Consider the following 26,827-nt stretch of genomic DNA (forward strand, 5'->3'; position numbering starts at 1 on the left):
GTCTGGGTTTGCTGTTGGCAGTCTTTGGGGTGGGAGTGGGGCTTCTGGAGTCTTTTGTGGGAACATTCTCCTTTCACAGCCCTCATCCCCCCCAGTTTCCTCATAGCTTGGAGGCTGGTTGCCAAGGTGAAGTGTAGTATGAGCTCCAGGTGGAGGCCATTGTCTTTCTGACTTCTGCCTTGAAAGTCACTTTTGTGGTTCCTATGGGCACTTATACTCATGTATGCACACGCATAATTTTTAAAAATGTATACACATTTGTATCCTCCCACGATTTGGGATATGGCCTGTCTCTAGCCATTGAGCACAGTCAACAAAGACTGTGGCACTGTAAGAACCTGAAGTAGGCAGGAGGACTGTCCCGAGATAAGTACTACACATGTACACACAATGTAAATCATATGTCCCGGCTAAAAAGATCACTGGATGTTTTACATTCTCGGGTGTCACCTTTGTGGACACGGGTGCCCTCGTGCTCTGCAGATTTCCAGGGTCAGAATTGAAGTCTGGTGTGTAGACTGGCAGGCCCAGAGCGCTCTCCCAGCTTTGCTGGTTGTGGAGAGCAGAGTTCTGGGGCTCTGAGGGCCTCGGCTTCAGGTCAGGTCTGCTTTTCTGCAGTGGATCTCTGTCAGAAACACCTCAGCTTTTCCCAGAACTTCAGTTCACCAGCTCAGGTTTGGATGGACAGCAAAGGGCCAGCAGTATGTCCCAGTCCCTGTCTCCTGGCAGTGTTCAAGATGGCAGAGGTTGGACACCCCTACAGTTCGGTGCATAAAATCTTTTTTTTTTTTTTTTTTTTAAGATTTAGATTTTTTTATGTATGTGAGTGTTTTGTCTATATGTATGTGAATGTACCATATGTGTCCCTGGTGGCCACAGAAACCAGAAGAAGGCATCGGATCCCCCTGGAGCTGAATTTATTTACAGTTGTGAAGTATGTGGGCACCAGGAACTAAACCCAGGTTCTCTGCGAGAGCAGCACATGCTTTAACTGCTGAACTATACCTCTAGTCTCAGCTTCTTTTTACTTTTGAAGACATGGTTCTTGTTTGTTGGCTTTGGGTTTTCTAGACAAGATTTTTCTGTGTAACAGTCCTGGCTGTCCTGGAACTCATTCTGTAGACCAGGCTGGTCACAGTGATCCTCCTGTCTCTGGCTCTGCAAGTACTAGGACTAAAGGTGTGTGCCACCACCGCCCAGCCAAGTTAAAGACAGTGTTACTCTATGTGGTTGACTAGTCTTGCGTTCAAATCCTTCTGCCTCAGTTTCTCAAATAGCTGGGATGATAGTCACAAGTCACCAGGGACCCTGTTTGGTTTCTAGTTTGTTTTTGAAATGAGGGTCTTACTGCCTTGCCGAGGCTGATCTCTGGTTTGTGTGCTCAAGAGACTGTCCTGCTTCTGTCTACAAAGCTGGTACCAGCCTCACTGTGCCAACACAGCTAGCCTAGCTTCCACCACTTTCTATTTTGTTTGTTTGTTTGCTTGCTTGCTTGTTTAGGGGCTTCCTGAAGCACAGGCAGCCCTGAATGAAGATGAGCCTGAACTCCTGGTCCTCCTGGATCCACCTTCCAAGTGCTACAATTGCAAGCACGCACTGTCACATCCAGTTTCTGTATTGCTGGGGATCGAAACCAGGGTCTCGATAGGCAGGCACTCTATTAATGAGCCACACGCTCGGCTCTCTGCTTCTCTTTTAAGGCTGGAAACTGTTCCACCATTCGAATAAGCTGCTGTCATCCTCTGTTCCCTGTGAGTGGTCTCAGCCTCCGTCACCGTACGTGCTACTGCCGTGGATACTGGTGTGCCCATCTTTGAGACTCAGCTTTCAGTTCTTTTCTTTATTCAGAGTTGATAAACCAGACCAGATCACCATAAGCCTACCCTCGCCCCAAGACCATGCCCCTCAAATTTTGAATCCACAATTGCCTGGCCTGCACCCCCCTACGTGATTTGCCAGTCACTTTCTGACCCCCCTCACTCCTGTTGCCGGTCCCCTCGCTCCACTCCAGCTACACTGGCTGTCCCACAAATACAGAAATGCCACCTGTGTCCTGCGGCTTCTATAGAATACTTCCCCAGTTATACCATAGTGCCCTCACTTCAGCCATGTCTCTGCTCTGATGTAGTTCCGGGGAAGGGGAGGGGGGAGAGCACTTGTCCGCTCCACGCCTTGTGTTCGAGTCTCAGCACCATGTATGCAGGCATGCACAAGACAAGCAGTTATCTCTGCTGGTTTGTGGGTGTACAAACTGACGATATGACCACCCCATGGTATGGTTAAAGGGAAGGCTTTTATTGTACGTGTGAGAGAGAACAGCCAAAGGCATCTGGAAAGGTCTAAAGCAGAGAGAGAAAGAAGTAGACTGAATATGGTCAGTAGATTGGACCTGGCCAGGGCTATCTGTGAGAGAGGAGAAAGTATGGGAGACAGAATAGAGAAAATGTATTGAGAGGGAGGCAGTATACACATAGGGAGAATGCTGTGGGGAGGGAAGCCATGAGCTGTATGGAGTTAGGGGTAGGGTAGGAGGTGAGAAGGACTAGCATGCATGGACTTTGAAATGTGTAACTCGTACCTGTGATACCGAGGGAGCCTGGAGGCCAGCATGAGCTTTGATGCTAATAGGCAGCACAGAAGATATTCTGCTAGAGGCAAGGGAAATGACTCCTTTTGGTAGATGGGAACTAGTTTCCCATGTCTTTTGAAGAACACTTTTATCTAACCATCAGAACTCCTCCTATAGTCCAGGACTGCCTTTTGGAGTCTGGGGAACTGGAGTTTGCTTTGGAACAACCATTAGAGTCTTTTGTTAATGAAAGGAGTGCGGTAATGTCTTCTGTAACTGTTTCACAACTGAAACTAGGACACTGTTGGGGAGGGAAGGCTGGAATGAGAGTCAAAGGCCTCCAGGGGAAGGGGATTTGTCAGAGCATCTCATTTGCTGACCCAGCCTGAAGAGACAGGGAGCAGTCTCACTGGCTGGACAGTGGCTTTCAGCAGGGTCCAGGGCTATTCAATCTAGCCTGGGGCTTGCATGTTGCAGGCCATTTTGGAGCAGCCTTCAGGCCACAGCTGATTCCTGGATGGTGTCTGTCAGCTGAGTGGAAAATTGCTGGGACAGATATACACCGGAGACTGAAAGGTAAAGTTAAGGAACTTAGGAGGAAATCTTTATCTTGGGTGTACACTGTGGTCCCATTAGTAGTGGGTATGGAAGGTTCCCAGGGGGAGGAAAGAGCCCACCCTCAGGGATAAGTAGTAGGTGGGGAAGCTTAAGTTGCTGACTGGCGTACTTCCCTGGAGTCAGTTCGACATGTGATAGGTGTATCCAAGTCACAATTCCCTAAAGCTTATATGAGTTTTCTAATGTTTACAAAAAGAGACAAAAGTTTTGGTATATTTGCATGACCACTGTCTGCAATCTACACTGAAACCCTCATTGTAGAAAAAGCAGTTGACAATGTCTGTGAACAGCTGGAGTAAACTTACACCTTTGGGTCAGCAAAAGCTTGAGGACCCAAAGGATGGTGCTGGGTTAAAATCATGAACACTCTTTACTCTGTACAGAGGGCTGGGTATATGCTTTCAGCACCAGGAGAAGGATTTTTAAGTCTATATTTAGAAAACAACCAAAGGAAACCTAAAAAAAAATTGAGCCTGTGATTATAATAGTAGGCAGAGCTTTACCAAGGTTAGATTAATAACTTCAGAACTACATTGAACTCTGGCTTTTGTAGTTTTAATAGCATGTATTATCATTTTTGTGGTTGTTGTTGTTGTTGTTGTTTTTGGTTTTTTGAGACAGGGTTTCTCTGTGTAGCCTGGCTGTCCTGGAACTAGCTCTTGTAGATCAGGCTGGTTTCAAACCCACAGAGATCTGCCTGCCTCTGCCTCCCAAATGTGGGGGCATGTATCATCTTTAAGTCTCTCTCTCTTTCCCACATACCTTTAATCACTTCCTAAGGCTCTCACATAAACTTTTAACCTTTTCTTCCATTCAGCCATTTGCCAGAAAGGCATAGGTAGTTGGCTATTGAGAATAGTAAAAAAATAAATGTTTTAGTTAGTAATAGCGTAATAGCTTGAATTTGTCTTTACCTGGAGACCCATTTTATGCTTTTCTTTTTCAGTGTGAACCCTGTCAGCAAGGTAACCTTGTCAGTGAGTCTGCCTTTCTCATAAGGAGACCTAGTAGTAGCTCTAGAAAAGGTAAGGCCTGAATTTAACATATGAAATGGACAAGGCAACTGCAGCCTCTTCTGGCTAAGGCCTGCTTGCCGCAGCTAAGCTGACAAGGCTACAGCTCACTTCCAGCACCATCACGGACTTGTGAGGAGGATAAAGTTGAGTAGGAAGTAGAATCGGTATGGCCTCTGTATCTTTAAAATGGCAGAGACTTCGCCTCTACCTGGAAGCCAGCCTGGGATCCTCCACTGGGATCCTGATGACCCTTGGGGCACATGCCATGAGTTTTCGGATGCTTACACACAGCGCAGCATCAGCCTTCTGCCACCAGACCCAGAAGGTCTGAGAGATTTTTCTCTGGAGGAGGAACCTGGGAACACTGACAGAGTAGGATAGTAAAGCAAACGGTGTCCACAGTTTGGAAAGGCCCTTGCAGCAGACAAGGCACGAGGCAGTTCTTTGCCCAGTGGTCAGCATCCCATCTTCTTTGAAGACAGCCTCAGCTGCTGCTTCCAGAAGATAGTCTCTCACGGGAAGCCTTCAGTGACACTTTAAATGCCATATTTATCATATCTCTCAGAGGGGTTTAAGGGACGTCATCTAATCTATTAAGCATATCTTGTTTTAAACAAACTTTTGTTTTTAGTTACCTTCTTCAGGCTTAATACTGACTGCATATTCAGAGGGCTGAAATTTGTCCCCGTAAATGAATTGCATTTGTACTTCAGTACTACAAGCATAGTTCTGGGCAAAGTTAAAGAATTGGATCATGCCGGGCGTCGATGAAGCATGCCTTTAATCCCAGCACTCAGGAGGCAGAGGCAGGCAGATCTCTGTGAGTTCAAGGCTAGCCTTGTCTACAGAGCGAGTTCCAGGACAGCCTCCAAAACCACAGAGAAACCCTGTCTCAAAAAAAAAAAAAAAAAAAAAAAAAAACCCAAACCAAAATGAAGAATTGGATCATTTATAAGGTGACTAACCATTAACTTGCATACAATAAATTGGTAGCTTTTAAAAGATTAGGATTTTATAGTTTTATCCCTGCTAGAGCTTTAAAATTTTGAGTTGAAGATCCTTTAGTATCAAGATAAAGCTTTGAACCATAAATACAGTCCACCGAGAGACTGGGAACCTTAACTTTCCCAATCCTTTCCTGATGCACCATTGCAGAATATCAATATATCAATTCCTTGTATGACTCAGTTACCCTAATAGTTTAAGCATAACAAAGTTAGCAAAGACAAAGAGGCGATACACACATCTCCAAGTCAATTTCTGCTAGCCTGAATAGACCTTAGGAGTTTATAAACCTTATTTATCAAACATATCTTATTCATCAAACATACATTGTTCCTTATCTAAAACTTTCTAGAAGCCTGGCTTTGAACACAGTTAGCAAAGGCATTTAAGTGGTTAGCCATACATCTCTAAGTCAGTTTCTGTTAACTCGAGTAGATGTTTATAACCTTAGGAGTTTACAAACTTTAATCACATTTGTTGTAAGTTCTATTTTCTATAAACAAGATACATGACTATAGCAAATTAAGATTACTTATGTATAGATTTTTTTAACAATCAACATTTTTTATTACAAGTTTTAAACTGACTTTTTTGTTACAGATTATACAGGGGTTCTTTTGTTGTTGTTTCTTTTTTTGAATACAGGTTTTCTCTGTATTGTTTTGGAACTTGTCCTGGAACAAGCTTTGTAGACCAGGCTGGCCTCAAACTCACAGAGATCTGCCAGCCTCTGCCTCCCAGGTGCTGGGACTAAAGGCATGCACCATAAACTCCAGCTTTGTGTGGTTTTTTTTTTTTTTTTTTTTTTGAGATAGGGTTTCTCTGTGTAACAGTCCTGGCTGACCTAGAACTCCTTCTGTAGACCAGGCTGGCCTGGAACTTAATGAGATCCACCTGTCTCCGCCTCCCAAGTGCTGGGATTAAAGGTGTGAAGCATCACCACCCACTAAGATTTTACAGATTTTCTTTTTTAAAAAATCCTCACCCAATCAAATTACAAATCCTGATATAAAGAGAATTTACACAATAGTCTTGCAAATCTTGAGATGAAGTTTATATTTCAGCAAAAAATTTTAGAGTTTTAAGAGAAGGGAATATCTAAAGAACTAGACAAAACTATGGAAAGGCATGTGAGATAAGCAGCTGTGATCCCTGTAGGGAACAGTGTACATTTTAGCTGTTTTAAGTCACACGGTCTCTTCCTGGGCTGTTACATTTTGTTCTCCTCCCTGTCCAGAGTCAGGTGGTCCACCTGACCCAGGACAGAGATTTTGGAGGAAACTTTCAAACAAGCATGCTAGGGTCTGAAGAGGGAGGGTCATAACCCAAGTTTTTATGGAGTAGAAGAACATAAAACAGAATTTTAATATTATCTACACCCCAAAGACATTTGGATCTCCGTAGAATTGAATTTAATGATCACAGGGAGAGATGAGCAAGCAGAGCCAAGAAGGCTAGGAGAGAAGAGATTTTTGAGAGTGGGGAGCAGATAAGATTTAGAGATAGAGACTTTGGAGTCATTTGTTTGTGCAGAAGTTGTCACAGTCAGTGAGAATTTGGACATCTAGTGTGCCATCTTTGGCCAAGCCAATTGCAGCGAGACTAAGGAGATTAGAGAAAGCAGGTGTGTAGTCTCAATGGCAGAGCCCATGGTTAGAGCCAGAAGCCAGCTGAGAACAGGGCAAGCAGGAAAGAAAAGGACAGTGAAGAGGTGGAGCGGGCTAGGGTCGCCGGCAGGAGCTCTACTAGAAGGAGACCCAGGAGGGCACAGTACCCAGGAGGGGACTTAAACAGCAGGCTCCAGAGAACCATTTAGAGGGACAGAGACAGGGACAGGCAGCTCCTGGGCGGGTGGGGTGAAGAGAAGCGAGTGGTTAGCCTTGGTTAGAGAAAGAGCTAGTTAAGAGGCATCCGAAAGCAGAGTGAGAACGTGTTGGGAGGAAGATCGAGGATAGGAGAGAGAAGAGTTCAGTGTCCTGGTGACAAGAATTCCAATCTGGGATGTCCCTAAGCAGACTTGTCAGAGAGAAATGTCTCAAATCACAAAGGAGAGGCCCCCTTTCCATATGGTAAGTGCTGCCTGCTGTACCAGGGCAACTTCTGTTGCAGCAGTAGGTTCCAGAAGCCGACTGAGACAAAGCAGGCAATGCCACAGAGGCACTCAAGTGCCAGCGAAGAGACGGTGGAGGGAAGCAGCAGCTGAAGAGGCAGGCTCTAATATTTGGAGTTGAATATGGTGGGTGGCGGAAGGCAGTGGAAACAAACGACCCTTTCCTTAGGAGAGTTAAATCTGCTGCTTGGTTTAGTTAGGAGAGGCTGAATTCCTCACCCCCACCCCACCCCTGTGCTGTCTCATCACCCTGGCCTGCTCCCAGCAACAATACTGCAGGTCACCACAGAAGGAAGAGCTGATGTAGAATGAATTTAGTTTACACGTCTGAAGCATGGTGCTAGCATCTCCTGGGCCCCTGACAAGGGTCTTCTTCCTGCGGGATGGCTCAGTGGAGGACACAGTGAGAGGCAGCAAGCCTTCCTTCTTTACAAGGCCATTCCTCATAACCCACAGGTCCCCTAATCCATTAATTCACAGATGGATTAATCCATTTGAGAGGACAGAGTCCTAATCACCTCCTGGCAGTCCAACCTGGTCACACCTCATTGTGTGGATTAATCTGCATGAGTTTGAGCCCTGAAATCCAAACCCCAGCAGCTGGTTTAGCCAGAGTCCCCCTTCCACTTTGTGTGTTTGTGTGTGAACATGTTGGTGTATGAACATGAGGCTATGGGTGCATGTGGAGACCAGAATTTGCATGCAGAGTACAGGCACATGCTGCTGTTCCAAGCTTTTTATGTGTGTGCTGTGCAACTGAGCTCAGGTTCTCACGCTTGTGGGACAGGGTGACTAATCCCATCTCCCCAGTCCCATTCCTTCCCTTCCCTGTCTTTTTCTTTTTCTTTTAATCTTTGAGAGAGTTTCATCTATCCCAGGCTAACCTTGAACTATATAGCCAAGAATGACTTTGAATTTCTGACCTATCTGCCCCTGCCTACTCTGTTTGGTGCTGGAGCGCTAATCCAGGGTTTCACGTGTGCTAGGCATGCAAGCACTCTGTCTGCTGAGCCTCAGCCTCTTGGTGTCTCTCAACTTCTGCCAAGCCACCACCATCTGCTCCTTGGCTGTAACCCCCACACTGCTCTTATTGTATTTAGAATAGAGCTACCTTCTGCACCTAGCTTTTATTTTTTCCAGCTACTACAATGGTCATGAGGAAGTGTGGTCTCACAGGCTGTGGCTCTGGCCAGCTCTAGCTTCCCCTTAGCTATGTCTAACAAAAAAGGGCTTCTAGCGGCTTTGCAGGAGATCAGGTGTAACATCTCCTGGCATTCTGGAAGTCTGCACAGACTTTCCACATTCAAATATCTCAAGGTGACAGGTCTTGCCAGCCAGGGAGCAGCAGTCTGTGCCCACCTCCCCCTCCCTGTCCTGGGGAAGAGGTGGGGGTACCCAGAGCCTGTCCCTAGACCTGGGGGGTGCCTTGCACCTCTTGTAGATTCTGGTGTGGACATCAGGTGTGGTAGGTAGCCCCTTGTGTACCTGTAGCTGTCTTGCCATAGACTAAGGCCTTCTGTCCCTGCAGGCTTGGGGTGGGGATGGGAGGGTGCCTCCTGTATGGTCCAAGCTGTAGAATCCCTGTGAGCAGGGGTGGTATCCTTGAACCAAATATTGTACAAATTCTGGAGTGGGAGGCCACATCCGGCTGCTGGGGTGAGAGACTATGCTCTAGGCCTGTTTCCCTCATGGGACCAAATGAGATGGGGTGCAATGTTGGCCTTCCTGACGGTGAGTCTGGCAGGGGATGCCTAAAAGTGGGTGGGACAGGGAGCCCTCAGTCTCACCCACTGCTATAACAGTGATGGATGTGGAATAATTGGGTCAAGCCGTACCCCAGAGGCCCTTCAGAATGGTGCCAATGTGGTCCACGGGGCTTCTGCAGGATGTAGCCCTTGGATCTAGCCCAGATTTGCCCAGGCACACATGTAGGTGCCCCGGAACATGGTCTGTCCATGCTGTTTGTCCCTCTGCCTGCACAGACTGGTGCTGAGGGCAGCTGCCTACTGGCTTTCCATCTGCCTGACATGTGTTGGAATCTGAGCAAACCTCGCTCTCCGCAGTGCTTAGCAAGGCAAAGGAATGTAGTTATCACTACCCCTGGGTCCAAGAGTTTGGAATTCCCAGTGACTGTGCATTCAATCACCAGATGCCTTTTGAGCCCCATCTCTCCAAGATGAGAGGTTGCAGCCCTCGGGAGAACTGAGGCAGAGATGGAAGGCTCTGGGAACCAGGGATTCCTGGGCTGGGCAGGGGCACGCATTCCCGGTCTTAGTTCTGGTCTGGTTCCAACATCTCAAGTTACAGCTCTAAAATGTGGTGCATTAGCAGCACCAGTAGAGACAGGTAAAATCTGGTGCATGTCACCACTGCAGGGTGTGAGGGTCTTGCCTCTCCCACCCCCACCTCCATGTCCTGGCTGGGCTTGGGGGCTTCCTGTGGTGAGCATCAGAGATGAAGGGCCAGGCCCACCTACAACAGAGGGAACCAAGCGCGGAGGTGAAAAGCTTTGCCTGAGGTCGCGTATTTTATAATTAGGAAAACTGAGGCTCGGTCAGACTAAATGACTTCCCTAACCAGATTGCAATGCCAGGCACTTGTCCCCTTTTGTGATTAGGGTACTTGATAGAAGAATGTCCCACCAAGTTCACTGTTAAGTCTCAATTCCTGGGTGCCAGTGAACGCCCACCGGCCTTTTCCGCCAGCCTTCACCGGCCACGTGGCCTTGGGTAATTCACGTCTCTTTTAAGACTCAGTTTCTTCATCCGGGAGATGGGGGTGGGGTGGCCAGGGCGCGGCAGCGAAAACTGAGCTACCGAGAAGCACACACCTACCTCCTGATCTCCGAGAGCAGCCGGCCCGGGGCCCGGGGGAGGGGCGGGGCCTAAACAAAGGGGCGCGGACCCCAGGAGCTATTGGAGAGGCTGCGCGTGGGGCGGGGCTTGAGTTCGCAGGTCCGGACACCTGGGCGGTACTGGGCTCCTCCGCCGTGTCACTCAAGCTGGAGGGGGCGGGACTCCGGGCACCGCTACAGCCTCAACTCCTCAGGGGCGGGGCTCACCGAGGCGCGCAGTTTAGAGCTCGCGGGAAAGCCTGAGCCTGGGATGACAGGGGGCGGGGTTCGGCGAGGGGCGTGGTTTATACTTGTGGCCCGTGTTTAGTGCTCCAGCCCCGCCCGCTGCTGACGCAGCCCCAGAGCTTGGTACGGAGAGGGGGCGTGGCTGGCTTGAGGGAGGGGCTTGGGGCTGGAGACGTTGTCTCCGTCGCTGGGCGGGGCATAGAGGGAAGAGGCGGGGCTTAGGGCCCAGCCTGCGGCGACGGTCACCGGAGCCGTCGGGCTGGGCGGCGGACAGCCGAGGACCGCGGGGCGGCGCCGTGTCCTCCGCCATGACAGGTGGGCGCAGGGCCAGGCGGGCGGCGGGAGCCCAGTGACCTTGGCGTTAGCTGGCACCGAGGACGCGGGCATAGCGGCGCGCGGCGGCGGGGCGTCCCGGGCTCTGCGCGGCGGGCCAGGGGCGCCGGGGTTGTCGGGTGCGGAGTGGGGGGCCATCGCGGGTCGAGGAAGCAGAGTAGCAGGTGAGCGCCCACAGTGCACCGGCTGCACCTGCGGAGCAGGGCGGTGTCCCGGGGCGGGTTGGATCTGAGAGAGGGAAGTGGTGCTCTGCAGAGACTCGGGAGCAGCGACTGCACTTACCCTCACGGAGGCGGGACCAGAGCTGCGCTCCTGAGCAGCTTGTGGCGCCAGTGAGACCCCTGCTTCCCGCTTGCTCTGAGGCCTGCGAGGCTCTAGCCACATCCCTTACTGTAGCCAGCAACTGGATCCCTGTTCCCTAGGCTTGGTAACCCCAGCTCAAGCCTTTGCTCTGGGGACTCACCCACTTTATTTCTGATCCCGGCCGGATACAGTGACGTTGCTGTGCTGAGTTTTCCCCGGAAAAGAATGCTATTAGGATGAGTCAGCGAGGGACCCCCTCTAGCAGAGAGCCCAGGGAATGTGGTGGTTCCCAGATGCCACACTTGGTTTCCTGGAGTCTCACTCTCATGCTTCATGTGGCAGAGGTCACCTGGGATGGTCCAGGGAGTCAGGGTAGTCCCAGAAGTACCCAAGGGTCTCTAAACTGGAGTGTGCATTGGTGGTGCACAAAAATAAGACCTTAGGAGCTGGGACCTGTTGACTTCCAAAACACACTGGCAGAACCCCAGCTACCACTCTCCTTTGCCATCCCTCCAGGCCCTTCTTGTTTGGAGCTGCAATTTCTGAGCACTACCTATGTGTAGAACCCTGCTTGAGTCTCTAATATGCTCTCTTGGTTAGAATGTCTGCGTGGGAACATAAGGAATGTTGTGCCTGTGTAGGGATAGGGAGATAAAATCCCAGGTTGGGTAGGGGACCCCCAGACCACTCTGCTGGTCAGTGGTAGGAGCAGCATGGGGGGCCCTGATCTCAGCATTCATGCGAGGCCCCGCCCCGCCCTGCCCTGATTTTGCAGATCTCACCTGTGTTGTCTCCAAGGGCCACTGCAAAGACAGGAGACCAGTGGAAAATGAGGCACCCCACCTCCTGGAGAACAGGGGGGTGGGCGTTAGCCAAGAGGTCACAGCCAGCCCTGACTGTGGCAATGACACTCTTTTCTGTCTGCCGTCTACTTGCTGGCTTTTTGACACCTCACCGCCCTTCCTTTTTCTGGTGGGAGATGGAGGCTGAAGATCAGAAGCCTGAGAGAGTTGGACGGGCAGCCCTGGGGCCCTTGATTTTGGCTCAGCGCCTAGTGCACCAGCTGGGGGGTCTGCCATACAAATTAGTCTTTGCTGCGGCCCCCCTCGTGTGTGTGTGTGTGTGTGTGTGTGTGAGAGAGAGAGAGAGAGAGAGAGAGAGAGAGAGAGAGAGAGAGAGAGAATGTGTGTATTGATGCTATAGAACACTGAGAGTTGTGTTTTCGTAGAACAGGTAGTATCCTGTAGAGTGATGACAAGAGCTTCTGGGAGAGATTCAGGGGGGAGTTGATGCCCAAGTTATAGACCCCAGGAGAGTGATTGGTGAGTTCTTAGAAGGGGGCTAAATAAGCTGGGCATGAATCAACCAGATTTTCTCAGTCTACTGCCTGGCTCTGACTCTATAGTTGTAAACTGCAGACAAGAAGGCTTTGGGACCTCTAAGGGGGAGGGGAAGGGCAGATGGGGCCAGCTGCTTTAGGATCCCAAGTGCCAGAATGAGGACTTAGGTCTGAGCTGCAGAAGATCAGGATAAGGTGACAGGCCATGCTCCTGGTACCAGCTGGCAGGGAGGGGAAAATACAGGCCAAGGCCGATGGATCCTGCACAGAGTGATCCATCTTCTTTTATCTAGTAAAGGCATTCCTGGCCTTGTTTACAAGGGCCTGGTATCCAAGCAAAGCCTTGCCTGAGTCTCTGTGGTACCCAGTGGCTGCTTGTATGTGGTTGCATGCATAGCTTACAAGAGCCACAGGAAGTGCCTTGCTCTAGAGCTGCTGGCTCCAGCCCATGGGCTGGGCCACCCATGGCAGGTGACTCAGGGCTCCTGTGACTCATGCCTCCTTGTGGGCCGCAGAGGGCATCTTGGCTAGCAGCCTTCAGGGTGGGAGGAGGCCTCTATGAGGCATTGGTTACTGTCTACCAGCACACCTCGCCTTTGGACCTTGGACTGGAGTCCACTCATTCTAGAACTCTTTAGTGAGTGCCTACTGTGTGTGCAGCCTTGTCTGTACACATCGGCACAATGTGGAGACAAGAGGGCAGACCCCTGAATTCACAGTGACAGTTAATGACAGAATGAACTATGAGTGTCTACAGGCAGCCCCAGCATGGTTATGGTACCTCCAGACTGAAAGGGGGGCAGTTGCTGAGTTGTTGGGAGGATGGAGGTTATAGTAGGTGAAAGTAGAAGCACAAAATATCCCATCTGTGGATTGTTTTGTGAGTTGGTTCTGTGCTCATCTGAATTCTTTAATAGATGCTGCAGGCACTGAGCCAGCCACTTAATGCACCTGGTAATGTGACAAGTCACTGGGTGCCTTATGGGCTGTTGATAAATCTGTCTTCTACACAGGTTATCAGGGGCTCGGCCAATATTCCCAGTCCCCAGCTGCCATGCTGGAGTGGTGCTGATGGCTTCAGACAGGGATGGGATGGCTGATGAACCAAAGTGTGGGCCTTGGGAGAACTGTGGCTGTCATCCAGGACAGCCCTACCCCTGGTCTCAGAGAACAGGCTCCTGGGCCAAGGATGTGTTTTTATGGGGTCCTTGGTGAATGCAGCCCCTACTGTTACACTGTGAATGCCTAGAAGTCACCCCCAAGTTCCTGGCATAGAGTGGGCATGCTGATAGGCTGTGCCTACCTGGATAAGGAAGAATCCCCCAAAGCCACCATCTGGGATGTAAGTATGCGGGAGACAGAAGACAGACCCACCTGGAGGAAATAGCAGGAGGACAGAGGTATGAGAAAGGTGGTCTGTTGATCCCATACCCAGGGATAAAGCCAGGGACACGGCTTACCTTGTCCGGCTTGGTGACCCTGTTTTGTAAAAAGTCATCCTACTTTATAGAGTTCTAATCCAATTGCAAGCAGATACACTTGCTTTTAGATTTACTTTCTGTCTACAAATATTTTGCAAACATGCACGTATGTCTACCACATATGTGCCTGGTGCCAAAAAGGTCAGAAGAGCCATCAGATCCTTTGGATCTGGAGTTATAGACCATTGTGAGACACCATGTTTTCTCCAAGAGTAGCATGTGCTCTTAACCACTGAGTTGCATTTGCTTTTAAAGAACAGTCTGATACATTCTGATAAATCCCTGCAGCTGTGTAAGCATAAACCAGGCAGCATCTAGACATTTCTGTGACTCAGGAGGATCCTTTGGACCCCTCAAGTAATCTATTCCAACTCAAGAGTTGCTCTGCCTTCCATGACTCCCCCTCCTGCCCCAGCTCTTATATAAACATCAACAATGGAAATTCTGAATAAGCTTTCTTAATAAACTTTACTTATTTAATTTATTTTGAGTCAAAGTCTCTTTTGTGTCCAGGCGGCCATAGCCTCTTCAGTAACTAAGACTGCAGGTATGTACTGACTGGGTGCATACTGCCTGGGTGTATGCTGCCTGGCTCTGGGCTTTATTTTGGGGACAGCTGACTGAAGATTGAGCAGATAGCGCAGAGACTGAGGAATGGACTTCCCTCCTATCATTACCATTCCCTGTCAAGTCATCACTAGGTGAAGCCCAGAATCTGCTTTAGCATTCTCTCCTGGTATTGGACATTCGGTGGGCTTTGACAAATGCATTATGCCATCATACAGAATAGTTTCACTGCCTAACACTCCCCTGTGCCCTGCTTACTCATCCCTCCCTCCTCATGCCTGGCAACCCCCCAATTTTATTGTCTCCTTGGTATTGCCTTTTCTGCAGTGTGGTGTAATCAGAGCCATAAGGTATGGGGCTTTTTCAGAAAGCTCTTCCCATAGTAATGTGTCTTAGGCTCCTCCACATCTTTCCATGTCACTAGTTTATTTATGCTTTGCCATACTGAGGACCAAACCCAGGACCTTGTACATGCTTGGAAAGATACCCTGGAAGTGTATCTTTAACACTTTTATTTTGACATGGGGCACGCCTCACCAAGTTGCCCAAACAGACCTTGAAGTTGGGGTCCTCCTATCTCAGCCTAGCTCATCTTTCCACACCTATCTTGCGACTGTGTGTGAGGGTGAGCACATCGATAGCACACATTTGGAAGTCAGAGGACAGCCTCGGGTGTTGGTCCTCACCTTCTGCCTTGTTTGACACGGGGTCTCTCTTTAATCGCTCACTGCTTTGTATGCCAGGTTAGTGGCCCATGAGCTGCTGGGGATTCCCCTGCCCCCACCATAGTTTTGAGGCATGGGCCTTAGAGTTCACCAGTTCAGCTAGACTCCCTGTCTAACGAGCTCTAGGGATCTACCTGTCTTAATCTTCTCAGTGCTGGAATTGCAGGAATATGCCGATACTCCTGGGTTTGTGTGAGTTCAGAGGAATTTAACTCAAGTCCCCACACTCACAGCTCCAAGCCTGACGGAACCATCTTCTTACTGGCCTCTTTTTGTTTATTTGTTTTTGTTTTTTGATCTCATATTATGTAGCCTACACTTGTCTAGAATTTACAACCCCCTGCCTCAGCATTCTGAATGCTAAAACTACAGTTGTACATTGCCACACTTGGCCACCCTGTTGTCATTTCTAATGCTAGTAATTTGAGTCATTTTTGTCAGTCTATTTATTTATTTCTGGTTTTTCAAGACAGGGTTGTAAGAAGTACAGTTTTTCCTCCAGCCGCCACTCTTGTCCCGCCGCCGTGCCAGCCCCAATTAACACACAGAGACTCTGTATTTGATATTATACTGTTGGCCAGTTACTACTTTCTTATCGGCTAGCTCTGTCTTAAGTATTAACCCATTTCTATGTATTTCCACGTGGTCTTACCAGCGAGAGGCGGCTAGCAGTTCTGTTCTCTCCAGATTCTCCATGTTGACTCCTCCTTCCTACTTTCTCTTCCTCCTTGTCTCCTAGTCCCTCCTATCTTCCTTTCCTATTGGCCAACAGTGCTTTATTCAGTAACCAGTATGAGAAACATATACAGAATGACATCTCCCAACACAGGGTTTCTCTGTGTAACAGCCCTGCCCCTGCCTCTGCCCCTGCCCCTGCCCCTGCCCCTACCTCTGCCCCTGCCCCTGCCTCCCAAGCGCTGGGATTAAAGGGGTGCACCACCACCCAGTTGTGTCAAACTTGGGGTTTGTTGATTTTTCTTTTATAAATGTTTACTTCTCGAGGCTATCTTTAATCTGTGCAACCCCCTTCTTTCTGTTAGCTTTGTGTTTGGCTTGTCTAGTTGTTTTAGTCCCTTCCTTTCCAATTTAGCTGCCTTTCCAATTTTTTTTTATTTTTTTTTTTAAGTTGGTGGGGTGTAATGTTAGGACATTAACTTTAGCTTTTTTTTAGGTTTTTGAGACAAGCTTCACTATGCACTATGTACTATGTGCTATGTAACTCCAGCTAGCCCAGACTCTACATAGATCAAGGTACCCTCAGACCCATAGACACCCACCTGTTTCTCCCTCCAGAGTGGCAGGAGTACAGCGTGTGCCACCCCTGACCCAAGCTCTCTTTTTAAGAGGTGTGCATTTCTGGCTGTTGTGTGTCCCTCTCAGAGGCATGCTTGCTCCATCCCTTAGGTTTTAGCGTGTTTCTCTCTCATTCCACTCAAGGTTACTTTCCATTTATTTTGTGGTTTCGTTTTGACCTGTTAGTTCAGTGGTTCTCAACCTGTGGGTGGTGATCACTTCAGGGTTCCAACAATCCTTTCACAGGGGTCACCTAAGACCACCAGAAAACATGGATGTTCATATTACAATTCATGAGAGTAGCGAAATTACAATTATGAAGTAGCAATGAAAGTAATTTTATGGTTAGGGGTTACCATAACATGAGGAACTATTAAAAGGGTCACAGTGTTAGGAAGGTTGAGAACCATAGCATTAGTTGTTTAATTCCTACAGCTTTGTGAACTCTGGTGTATCGATCTCTAGCTTCATGTCACTTGGTCCCAAAAGAGCCTTTGATTTAAATGCTTTTAAATATATTGAGACTTATTTGTGGCTGAGGATCTTCATGTTTTGTGTTCTGGAGTATGTTCCATGTTCACTTGGGGAAAGTGTGGCTTTTCTATTACTGGGTAGTGTGTTTTGTATATGATTTTAGGTTCAGTTTAGAGTGTTGCTCAATTCTTCCATATCATTATTGATCTTTTATCTGGTTGTCCAGTCTGTTTTTAAAGTGGTATATTAACATCTTTAAATATTATAGAGCTGTCTGTTTCTCCCTTCTGTCCCACCTATATCTCCTCATTTGGGGCTTGGATACTTGGGTGCATATTTGTTTATAGTTGTTACATATTCCTGATGAATTAACCTTATATTCACATATGCTGGTTTTTTTTTTTTTTTAAGTCTCTTGTAGCAGTTTTGACTTAAAGTCTGTTTTGTCTAACACTAATTCAGCCACTCCTGCTCTGGTTTGGTTTCTGTTTATAATCAAGTGTCTCCAGCCTGTTTCCTGTGGGCCACATGTGTCTGATGTGAATGAGCATAGCTGTAAGAGTAACCCAACACAAAAATGTAAACTCACTGAAAACATTATGGGATTGTTCTTGAACGTAAAGTTTGTAGATGACAACTTCCCTGGTTGAAATGTGTTTAACATGAAAAGTGTAGATGCCCCCTCCAGAGAGTCTGCTGTCCTTCCAGCAGGTGTGGGCCTCCTGTGGTCAGCACCAGGGATGCCATGTTTGATCCCTCTTGAGGCTGTGCTGGCTCACGCTATCCACCTGTGTTCCAGATCAGACCTACTGTGACCGGCTGGTACAGGACACACCTTTCCTGACAGACCAGGGTCGCCTGAGCGAGCAGCAAGTGGACAGGATCATCCTCCAGCTGAACCGATACTACCCACAAATCCTTACCAACAAGGAGGCCGAAAAGGTACGGAGGGGTGAGTGGGGCCGGGGACCTCTTGGGTGTCACCCCTCTCAGAGCTTAGAAGCTGGCATAGGCCCTGAGTTGTCTTCTCAGGAATGGGATTCACACCTGGACTTGGGCAGATCCATATGATCTGAGGTCTCAGATCATCAGATCTTTATGCCTCAGTTTCTTCAAATGTTCTTGTGGCTGCTGGCCCCTTCCAGAATTATGAGAAGGTTTGCAGGAGGTGATACACAGTGTCTTAGAGTTACTGCTGCTATGATAAAACACCACAACCAAAATCAAATTGGGGAGGAAAGGTTATCTTTGCTTATGTTTCCAAATCCATAGTCTGTAACTGAAGGAAGTCAGGACAGGAACCCAAACAGGGCAGAAACCTGGAGGAGGCAGGAGCTGATGCAGAGGCCATGGAGGAGTGTTGATTACTGGTTTGTTCATCATGGCTTGCTCAGCCTGCTTTCTTATAGAGCCCAGGAGCAACAGCCCAAGGATGGCACCACCCGCTGTGGGCAGGGCCTTCCCCCATCAATGCTCTACAGCCCAATCTTATGGAGGTATTTTTTCAGTTGGGTTCCCTCCTCTCAGATGACTCTAGCCTGTGTCAAGTCAACATAAAATTAGCTCCCACACATGACAGCACACAATGACGTAAGAATAGAAGGATGGCAGAGGAAGGAGGGGTCAGAAGTCTGGACCTGGAATTGGGCATATGGCTCCGTGGGTAAAGTACTTTCTGTGAGGACATGAGGACTTGAGTTTGGACCCTAAACCTGTAACCCCAGCGACATAGAGACTGTAGATCCAAGGGGCTTGCTGGCCAACCGGGTTAGCCAGAATGGTCAACTCCAGGTTCAGTGAGAGACTGCCTCAAAAAAGTAAGGTGCAGAGCCATTGGGAAAACTGTCCAGATGTCAATCCCTGGCCTTTGCATGCATCCACCTGGGTGGGAACACCTCCATATAGACACACACACACACACACACACACACACACACACACACGCACACACGCACACTCACACTATAGCACAGACACATACACCCCACACACATGTAAACATGCAGACACACAGACACACTCACACACACACACACACACACACACACACACACACACCAGAAGTCTGGATGTGCTTGTACCTGGAACCACACAGTGGCTTTTCCAGGGGGTAAAGTAAGTGAAGACTCACTGCGTTTCCCTCTTCCTTCTTCACCGTGTTTGCCTGTAATAGGAGGGCGATGGAGGCTGACCCTAACCCGTAGCCAAGCTTGGTCCGCCTGCTCTGTGGGCTTGAGGGAGGCTGTGAAGCAAGCGTTCTAATGGCCTGGTCCACTGAGCTAGGTGAACAACTGCCAAGCACACTCTCTGGACCATTCCTGGTTCTTACCCATGGCCCTACAAATAGCTGAAGTCAACACCCCATTTTACAGAGGGGACTACTGAGACCTGAGAGGCCTCACAGCTCCAGGCACTCTAACAGTTCTGCCAGAGATGGTATTTCAGATGCAGTCCCTGGGCTGTGTGTCACAGGGCTTAACCCTGCCTAATTTCTCCAGGCCTGAGAGGGGGACCCTGACAAGCCCCAGGTTCCCAGACAAAGGGTGAGAGTTGGGCCTGGCCCTCCCCAAGTTTCAGCACATGTCCCCGGCAGTGTCACCAAGATTGGAGGAACCAGATAGGACAGTGAGTGACAGAGACCCCCTAGACCTTTGAGGTCTACCCTGCTCCTGGTCACCCTTCTGGGTAACCACAGATGACTCCCTTCCTGGGAGGGTTATCTCAGAGCCCGCAAAATTGGGCGGGACAGAAGCAGAGTCAACTCAACACAGTGTGAGGCACACAGTGTGCTTTAAAATGTGACGGCCTCAAAGTTGTCTCATTGTTGTAATAAGAAGTCTAGTGCATAAACTTCAGATGTTTATACCCTAAAGGCAGAAGGAAGTCCCTTTTCACAGACCCTCCAGGATCCTGTTATCGCTGGTCAGTTTTCAGCTGTAGCCACCAGGGGGCAGCACCAGCCAGCAACCTCCTGGGTCTGGACTCAGTGCCAAGTGGTCTGTCCACTGTTCTTCACAACGGCATCAGAAGAAACTGTTCTTTTCTCAACTGGCTTTTGAAATACTAGACATCATGTTCCTACAGACTGAAAAGTAATGAAAACTATCACGTATGCTATCATCCGTTCTCTGTCACCACCCCACTACGTGGGATTCTTTCTTTTACAAAAACTGACTCACTGAGGCTGCATGGGAGGAACTGCACTAAGTGTCATTACTTAGGGTGATGTCCCCCACACCCTGCTTCCTTGGTGACCTCTCCCAGCCTGTTGCCCTGGAGACACAAGTATTAACCAAGACTTAGTCGGCATCTAACAGCTCCAGTGTTGGGTGGTGTGAGGGGTTGTGAGGGTTCTGAGGTCTACGGCACTGGGGCTAGGGTCCTGAGTGCATCACCTCACAGCTGTTCCCCCCCCAGCCCACCCTTCCTTCTGCCCACAGTTCCGGAACCCCAAGGCGTCCCTGCGTGTGCGGCTCTGTGACCTCCTGAGCCACCTACAGCAGCGTGGGGAGCTGCATTGTCAGGAATTTTACCGAGCGTTGTACATCCATGCCCAGCCCCTGCACAGCCGCCTGCCCAGCCGCTACACAATTCGTAAGTCCTGCCCCATACCCCTGCCTGCAGTACTCCACACTCACCAGGGAGGGCGCCACCTGCTGGCAGCATGGAGGTCCTGGGGGATTGGATCTGAGTCTGCAGCAGCCTGGGCATCACTTCCCTCCCTGGCCCCTCCTCAGAGACCACCCAGGGAGGGAGAATAGCACAGGCTGGCATCTCAGTCCGTCTCCCTCTTTCCTTCTCCCTCTCTGTCCTTTCCTTCCCCCGTGCCAGTTTTCATGAAGAAGCGAGTACCCCCGTGTATCCCGTCTGCCCCCTCCCCCCCCCCGCCCTGTTTACCGTGGCTGTGTCTTCATTTCTCAGTTCATAGCATCTTCATTCTCACAGCCTCATGCTGCCCCTTGGCCATCCCAGTGGGGACTTACCAAGCCCACGGGAGACCCCAGGCTGTGTCGTCTACTTTCTGTATCCACCCGTCTGCTCATGTGGGGCATCCTTAGGTGTAGGTGTGGGTGGTTGGTGAGAGACAGTGTGATCTCAGAGCCCTAGGTGATATGTAGGTTCCAGAGTCCTGGGGTCACTGGCGCCGCTGAGGTCTGGAAGTTCACAGTAAGGCCAGAGTGGCGGCTCAATTCTAAGGTTCAATGCTTAGGGACCTGGGAGGAGGTTCTACGGCTCCAGATGGATGGGTGACTCTGCCGATGCTCTCAGCTGGGACTCTGGGCTGGTGTCTCTGATCCCAGACCTCACATGGCACAATATGGACAGTTGAGGACAGAGTGAACAGGCTTTCTCCCCCATCTCTACAGAGACTGCTTCTCTGGGCCCTTTAGAACCCAGGGGGATCCAAGCCACATCCCTGTTGGAAATGAAGCTTCCATGGTCCGTAGGTACCCCAGTGTCCGTGTGGCATGTCACCGGCCTGCTAACCCATGGGGAAGTCTAGGGGAAAGCCCTGGCCCTCTGCACCTGGGTTGGCAGCCTCTACAACGCTAGCAGTTGGCTCTTGATAGTGGTGTTTGTCCTGCATTTGATGACTTGTGGCAAACGACACCCTGGCCACTCCACACTTGAGATGTCCCAGAAACTGGACCAAAGGAACCCCACATTTGTGCAGTGTTCTCTAGAGAGCTGACTTCACTCTGTGACCAACTGGGCCTGCCCAGGGTACCCAGCACAGTGGCCATGAAGAAACATGTGTGAGCCCGGCACCTTCAGGAGGCAGGGGCATGGCCTTGGGTCTCCCTGGGGGACAGTCCCACCCTGAGCTCAGCCCTCTTCTAACCGTGCTCTATAATTTTGTTTCCAGAAAACTCAGATTGCAGAGAGCTGGACTGGGGCAGCGAGAGCCGTGAGCTGAGTGCTAGCGGTAACGCCCCCGCCACCTCCTCTCTCTTTCCCTTTCCCTCAGGGCTCTGTCTGCGTCCCCGGGGCTTCTCCATCCCACATCGGGTTCTAGTGCTGGCTCTCTGTTGGGGGACAGGCCCCCTGTAGTGCTCACCAACAGCTACAGGCCCCTCACACTCCTTTCTCCCCAGGACCCATGAGCTTCCTGGCAGGCCTAGGCCTAGCAGCGGGCCTGGCCCTCCTCCTGTACTGCTGCCCTTCAGGTGAGTGCAGACTGCCCCCAGTGCCCTAAGAAGACCCTGGGAACTGTAGTGGGCAGCCAGCAGAGAGTCCTGCTGTGTCTTAGAGTCATCTCCTGTGAGGCTTGGTCTTCCCACCTGTGGTATCACAGGCCTTACAAGCCTAAACCCACCCAGGCCTGCAGCTTGCAATTAGCCCCGCCTTCTCTATTTCCTCTGTCCCGGGATGCCTGAGTCTGTCATTGGAGAAGGCTGTGGGGATAGGGCCAGCTGTGGGCTTGCTCCCAGGCAGGAGCTAATAGGCTCTGGGGTCATACCCCGTTCTGATCTTTCAACCTCAAAGCAAGACCATGTGTGAGTGGGAGGTAGGGACAGGGCCAGTGTCCAGCCTGCTCCAGCTCTCAGAACTGAGTTCCTCTTCATGGCTGGTCCTTGGATGGTCACGTCTCCCCGTTGTCTTCTAGACCCCAAAGTGCTGCCTGGGACCCGTCGCATCCTTGCCTTCTCGCCCGTCATCATTGACCGGCATGTTAGCCGCTACCTGTTGGCCTTCCTGGCAGATGACCTCGGAGGGTTCTGACAGACCCAGACCCGCCCCTGGGCCTTAACTGCTACTTAACCAAAGAACCCCCTGGCCGCCCACTGTGGGGTCCGCACTTTGTTTTCTAAATACTTATTTTTCATTATTTATAATTTCTATGAGAACACAAGCACCTTCGCTCTACAAGGTGCTTGATATTAAATGTTCCAACCGTCTCTACCTGTCTCATGTCCTCTTCTTGAGTGTGTGTGAATGTGTGTATTCGAGGGTTAATGTTCTAACCGTGGCTGTTTACCTAGGTCTGGCCCAGATGCTCCTGGCCTTGAGTCTAGCCTTGGCCTGGTGCCTCTTCCAGCTCCCCCCACCATCTCTCGTCCATCAGATTCCTACCATTGTGCCCTTTCCCCCCCATCCACACACTGGAGATGCCCCACACCACCCTCCCCTCACACCCACCACTCTCTTCAGACAACCCTCTTCTTCAGATTCGCCACACCCCCACTCCCCTTTGCCACCTGCGCCCCTGCACAGTCCCCTCCCCTTTGCCACCTGCGCCCCTGCACAGTCCCCTCCCTCCCTTGCTGCATCTTAGCCTTCCTGGTTCTTCCTGCCTGGACGCCTCTGGCGGCCCCACCTCCTGGCCTTACTATCCAGCCCACAGGCCAGTGTGGGGAGAATGGAAGTCTCTCCCTGTTGCTCACTGAGTCTCAGGCCTACCCACTAGTGGTTGGGCAGCAGTTAGTGACGTGGTCAGGAGAGCCAGCACTCAGAAACACCATTTCCCTCGAAGCCTGAGAAAGTGTGGACCTTTATCCTCACTTTTAAGGAAGTGAGCCATTGGCGTTGCAAGGAAAAGGGATGTGGGCAGTAGGTCAGGCGTGAGCTCAGCCCACCCTGTCCTTACCTGCAACTAAGGAGGCCTCATGGTCCTACCCTCCTCATGGTCCCTGCTCTCTGCCCGATGGTCAGTGTCCAACCACCGAGTCTCATCTGCACGCCCTGTTCAGCCACCATGCCCTGGAAAGTAAATCCTAATGGAGCTGGACCCTTGAGCTCAGATCTTAGCCAATATCAAGTGTGGGGATGGATAGGGTGGGCTGGGCATGGCTGCAGACCAGGCCTCAGCTGTGTGTGACACTATAGGAAAAACAATCCTTGTCACTGAAACAAGTGGTTCATAGAAACTTCTAGAGCCTTTGGAGATGAAAAAAGTCAGGGTAAGTTGAGGTCCTCGGCGCTGGTCTCCAGCCACACCCAGCCCATTGAGGCCACATGCAATTAGGCAGAATTACATACATCTGTTTGGGGGGGTGGCTGCATACTCAGGGGTGGGTTCCATGACTCTTCCCACCCCTCCCTTCCTTCTGTGAGGGAAGTCAACAGTCCACAAGCCCAGCTGATCTTTTGTGAGCAGGCTCATTTAAACCACTTGAAGATGGTGGCAATTTGGCTCAGAAGATAGCCCTGTACAGCAACATACACACAGACTTACATACATATGCACAATACTCTGAATGTACATACATACTCATGCTGTGTACATATACATATTCATCCATGCATGTGTTGTATGTGCAGATACACAGGTCCATTTGCACTCATACACATACAAGACGCTGGACACAGGATGTGAGTCAGGGTACCTAATGGGCCTGGGTCAGGGTGCGTGATGGGCTTGTCCTTGAGTGTTTCCACAACCAGTTCCTCCCAACCAGGCTTTTTTGAGGAAACAACGTTTCCTCAAACACACAGAGTCATCATGAGACTGTTTTCCACTGAGTTCCCCGGAGTCACACACTTTGCTGTTTTGGAAGTTACCCAGGCAGGCTCAGGCTGAGATGACCTAAACGTGAGATGAGGTGGGCACGGCCCTAGGGAGAGGCTCCTTTCAAGTCTCGAGCTCACAGAGCAAGTGAGGTCAGCAAACACAAAGAGGGCCCTGGTCCCTACCCTGCTGACTGCTGACTTAGGCCCTTAGGCTGGTGTCTTGCAGGCATAGTGCACATGCTCTGTTGGAGAACTCCCAGCAAAGGTGAAGGAAGGCTGTTTCTTTAGTGCCTTCCCATCTTCCAAGACACACTGCCCAGTGAGAATGTGCAGCTTTGTGAAGACAGTGCCCAGTCAGCATCTCGCTGCCCTACCTCAGAGCTGCAGGAGCAGGAAATGTACTCACTAGTGTCCAAGCCTCAGTTTGCACCCCTGTAACACAGGAACCCTGCTCTGAGCACCCATTTAGGAGCATGGCCCCATGAACAAATCCCCTGCTAAGGAATCACAGCCAGGCCGGGTGGTGGTGCATGCCTTTAATCCCAGCATTTGGGAGGCAGAGGCAGGAGGTTCTCTGTGAGTTCAAGGCCAGCCTAGTCTACAGAGTGAGTGCCGGGACAGGCTCCAAAGCTACACAGAGAAACCCTGTCTTGGCGAAAAAAGAAGAAAGAATCACGGCCAGAGAGTGTTGGATGAACTGATCACTTTGTTGGAAGGTTGCCGGATACATGACACAGTAAAGGTGACTTACACTTGTGTCAATTGTGTGGACAGGTCCTAGAAAGTGAAGGAGGGTCTAAAGCGGCATTGAAATCCTAGCTCTGTCAGCCAAAGGCTGGGAATGGTGTCTGGGCTGGGCCTGGGCCTGGTCCCCATCTGACTCCGCTGCTGATGTCTTTGCTTATAGATGCCTCACAAACCTGTGAGCACCGGTCCTCTGGCTGTACAGGAGGGCGATACCCTAGCATAGGCCTGCTCAGTCCCCCAGTATTGCTGGCTATCTCCTTCTACCCATGACCTTCTAAGGGCCTACCCTGAGGCCCTTAGCCTGACAACCCCTGGACACAGGCTGTCTGAGTGTCCCTCCAAGAGTGTCCTAGCCACCTGAGCCCCATTCCATAGCTGGACTCAAAGCCTGTGCCTGAGGTTTTCAGCATCCTGGATTTCAGCTGCTGCCTTCTGCCAGGCTGTTTCTCCCTTAAGCTGTATCCTGTGGAGGAGAGAGAACAGGAACTCCCTGCCTGGACCTCAGTATCCCCACTGGACTCTGCCCTTCCTCCCAGCCATCTTGTTACCTGGTGCTTGTGACCTGGAATGAGTTAAGTCCACAAGGACCAAGGGCTACAACTGGCCACTCACTCACTGATGCCCTTTGCAACACAGGACAGTTGAGGTCACGTGCCAGCACACTACAGCTCTAGATAAAGGATAAGCCACTCTCTGTGGGTGCCCCTTGTCACCTATCCTCTGACATATCCTTCGGGTCCTGGGTAGGATGTCACTGACTCCTCTAGGTTGTCTTGGACACTCAAGTGAAAACAGGATCTGCTCCTTGGGTGGTGTTCCCAGAAGGGAAGGGGCTAGTGTGGAGAATGAAGGAACCCTCCCAACTCAAGGAGTCTGAGATGAAGGGGCCAGTTGAGGGCGTCCTGGAAAAGAGTGGAGTGATGTGATGAAGAGCTGAGCAAGCTAAGCACAGGCCATCGGGAACACAGGGACACATGAGCAGGTCCCAGCCCAGAAATGCATCTGTATCTTACACAACCCAAGTTGATGGTTTGGGGATGCGCTGACTCTGCTGTTGTGTGTTGTCCTTATATATAATTCCTGCTGGGTCAGTACTTGTGGGCTAGGCCATCTCCCCTTTGCAGATGGCTTGTGCGGCCCTGCCAAGGTCCCCTAGTCACAAGTCCAATCAGCCACAGACCATGGCTCACTTGGGTGGGTCCTGGGCATTTACCCTCTCTAGACCAGATGAGGATCTGGGACAGATATGCCTGTTGTCTTTCCACTGACTTTAGCACCTGAAGGGCACTCAGGGAGATGGAACGCCGAGGGACACTGTTCTGTCCCGTCACTGCTCAATTCTGTCTCTCACCTATATGGTGGGTGAGAGACTGGGGCCCCAGTTAGACAACAGGAGGGTATGCATGATGTGGCTCAGGGAGGCACAGCTTAAATCACTGTAGGGTGTAGGGCCCCCTTTTCCCAAGGTTGGTTTTTTGCATTTTTTTTTTTTGTGTGTGTGTGTGGTTGTTTTTTGTTTGTTTGCTTTGTTTTTGTTCTTGTCCTGGTATTTTGAGACAAGGCCTAGGTTGGCCTTGAACTCACAAAGATCTGCCTGTCTCTGCCTCCTAAGTAGTGGGATCAACGGTGTGTGTCACCACTGTCCGGCCTTAACCTGGCAACAAATCCTGATTCTGGTACTATCTTGCTGAGGGTCCAGGGCACCAAGGGGTGTTT

At 50.2% G+C, this 26,827-nt stretch overlaps 1 protein-coding gene across 2 annotated transcripts; it reads left to right on the top strand.

The window, feature by feature from the left end:
• The first annotated feature begins 10,584 nt into the window (after positions 1–10,584).
• On the top strand, positions 10,585–22,812 carry Card19 (caspase recruitment domain family member 19). 2 transcript variants are annotated; one of them, XM_051194311.1, is made up of 6 exons: positions 10,585–10,712; positions 17,712–17,854; positions 20,353–20,506; positions 21,780–21,839; positions 22,009–22,080; positions 22,521–22,812. In XM_051194311.1, the coding sequence occupies exons 1-6, from the start codon at positions 10,706–10,708 to the stop codon at positions 22,634–22,636; spliced, it is 552 nt and encodes a 183-aa protein (XP_051050268.1). In that variant the 5' UTR covers positions 10,585–10,705; the 3' UTR covers positions 22,637–22,812. The 2 variants fall into 2 exon arrangements, with proteins under 2 accessions (XP_051050268.1, XP_051050269.1); XM_051194312.1 differs by lacking the exon at positions 21,780–21,839.
• The last annotated feature ends 4,015 nt before the right edge of the window (positions 22,813–26,827 follow it).

Source organism: Phodopus roborovskii, unplaced genomic scaffold (genome assembly GCF_943737965.1).
Source record: "Phodopus roborovskii unplaced genomic scaffold, PHOROB, whole genome shotgun sequence".
Lineage (NCBI taxonomy): Eukaryota > Metazoa > Chordata > Mammalia > Rodentia > Cricetidae > Phodopus > Phodopus roborovskii.

Bases quoted from the DNA above. Each gene is read 5' to 3' on its own strand.
- Card19 (XM_051194311.1), top strand. The intron at 21,840-22,008 runs GTAACGCCCCCG...CTTTCTCCCCAG, and splicing joins CCGTGAGCTGAGTGCTAGCG to GACCCATGAGCTTCCTGGCA. The intron at 22,081-22,520 runs GTGAGTGCAGAC...GTTGTCTTCTAG, and splicing joins CCTGTACTGCTGCCCTTCAG to ACCCCAAAGTGCTGCCTGGG.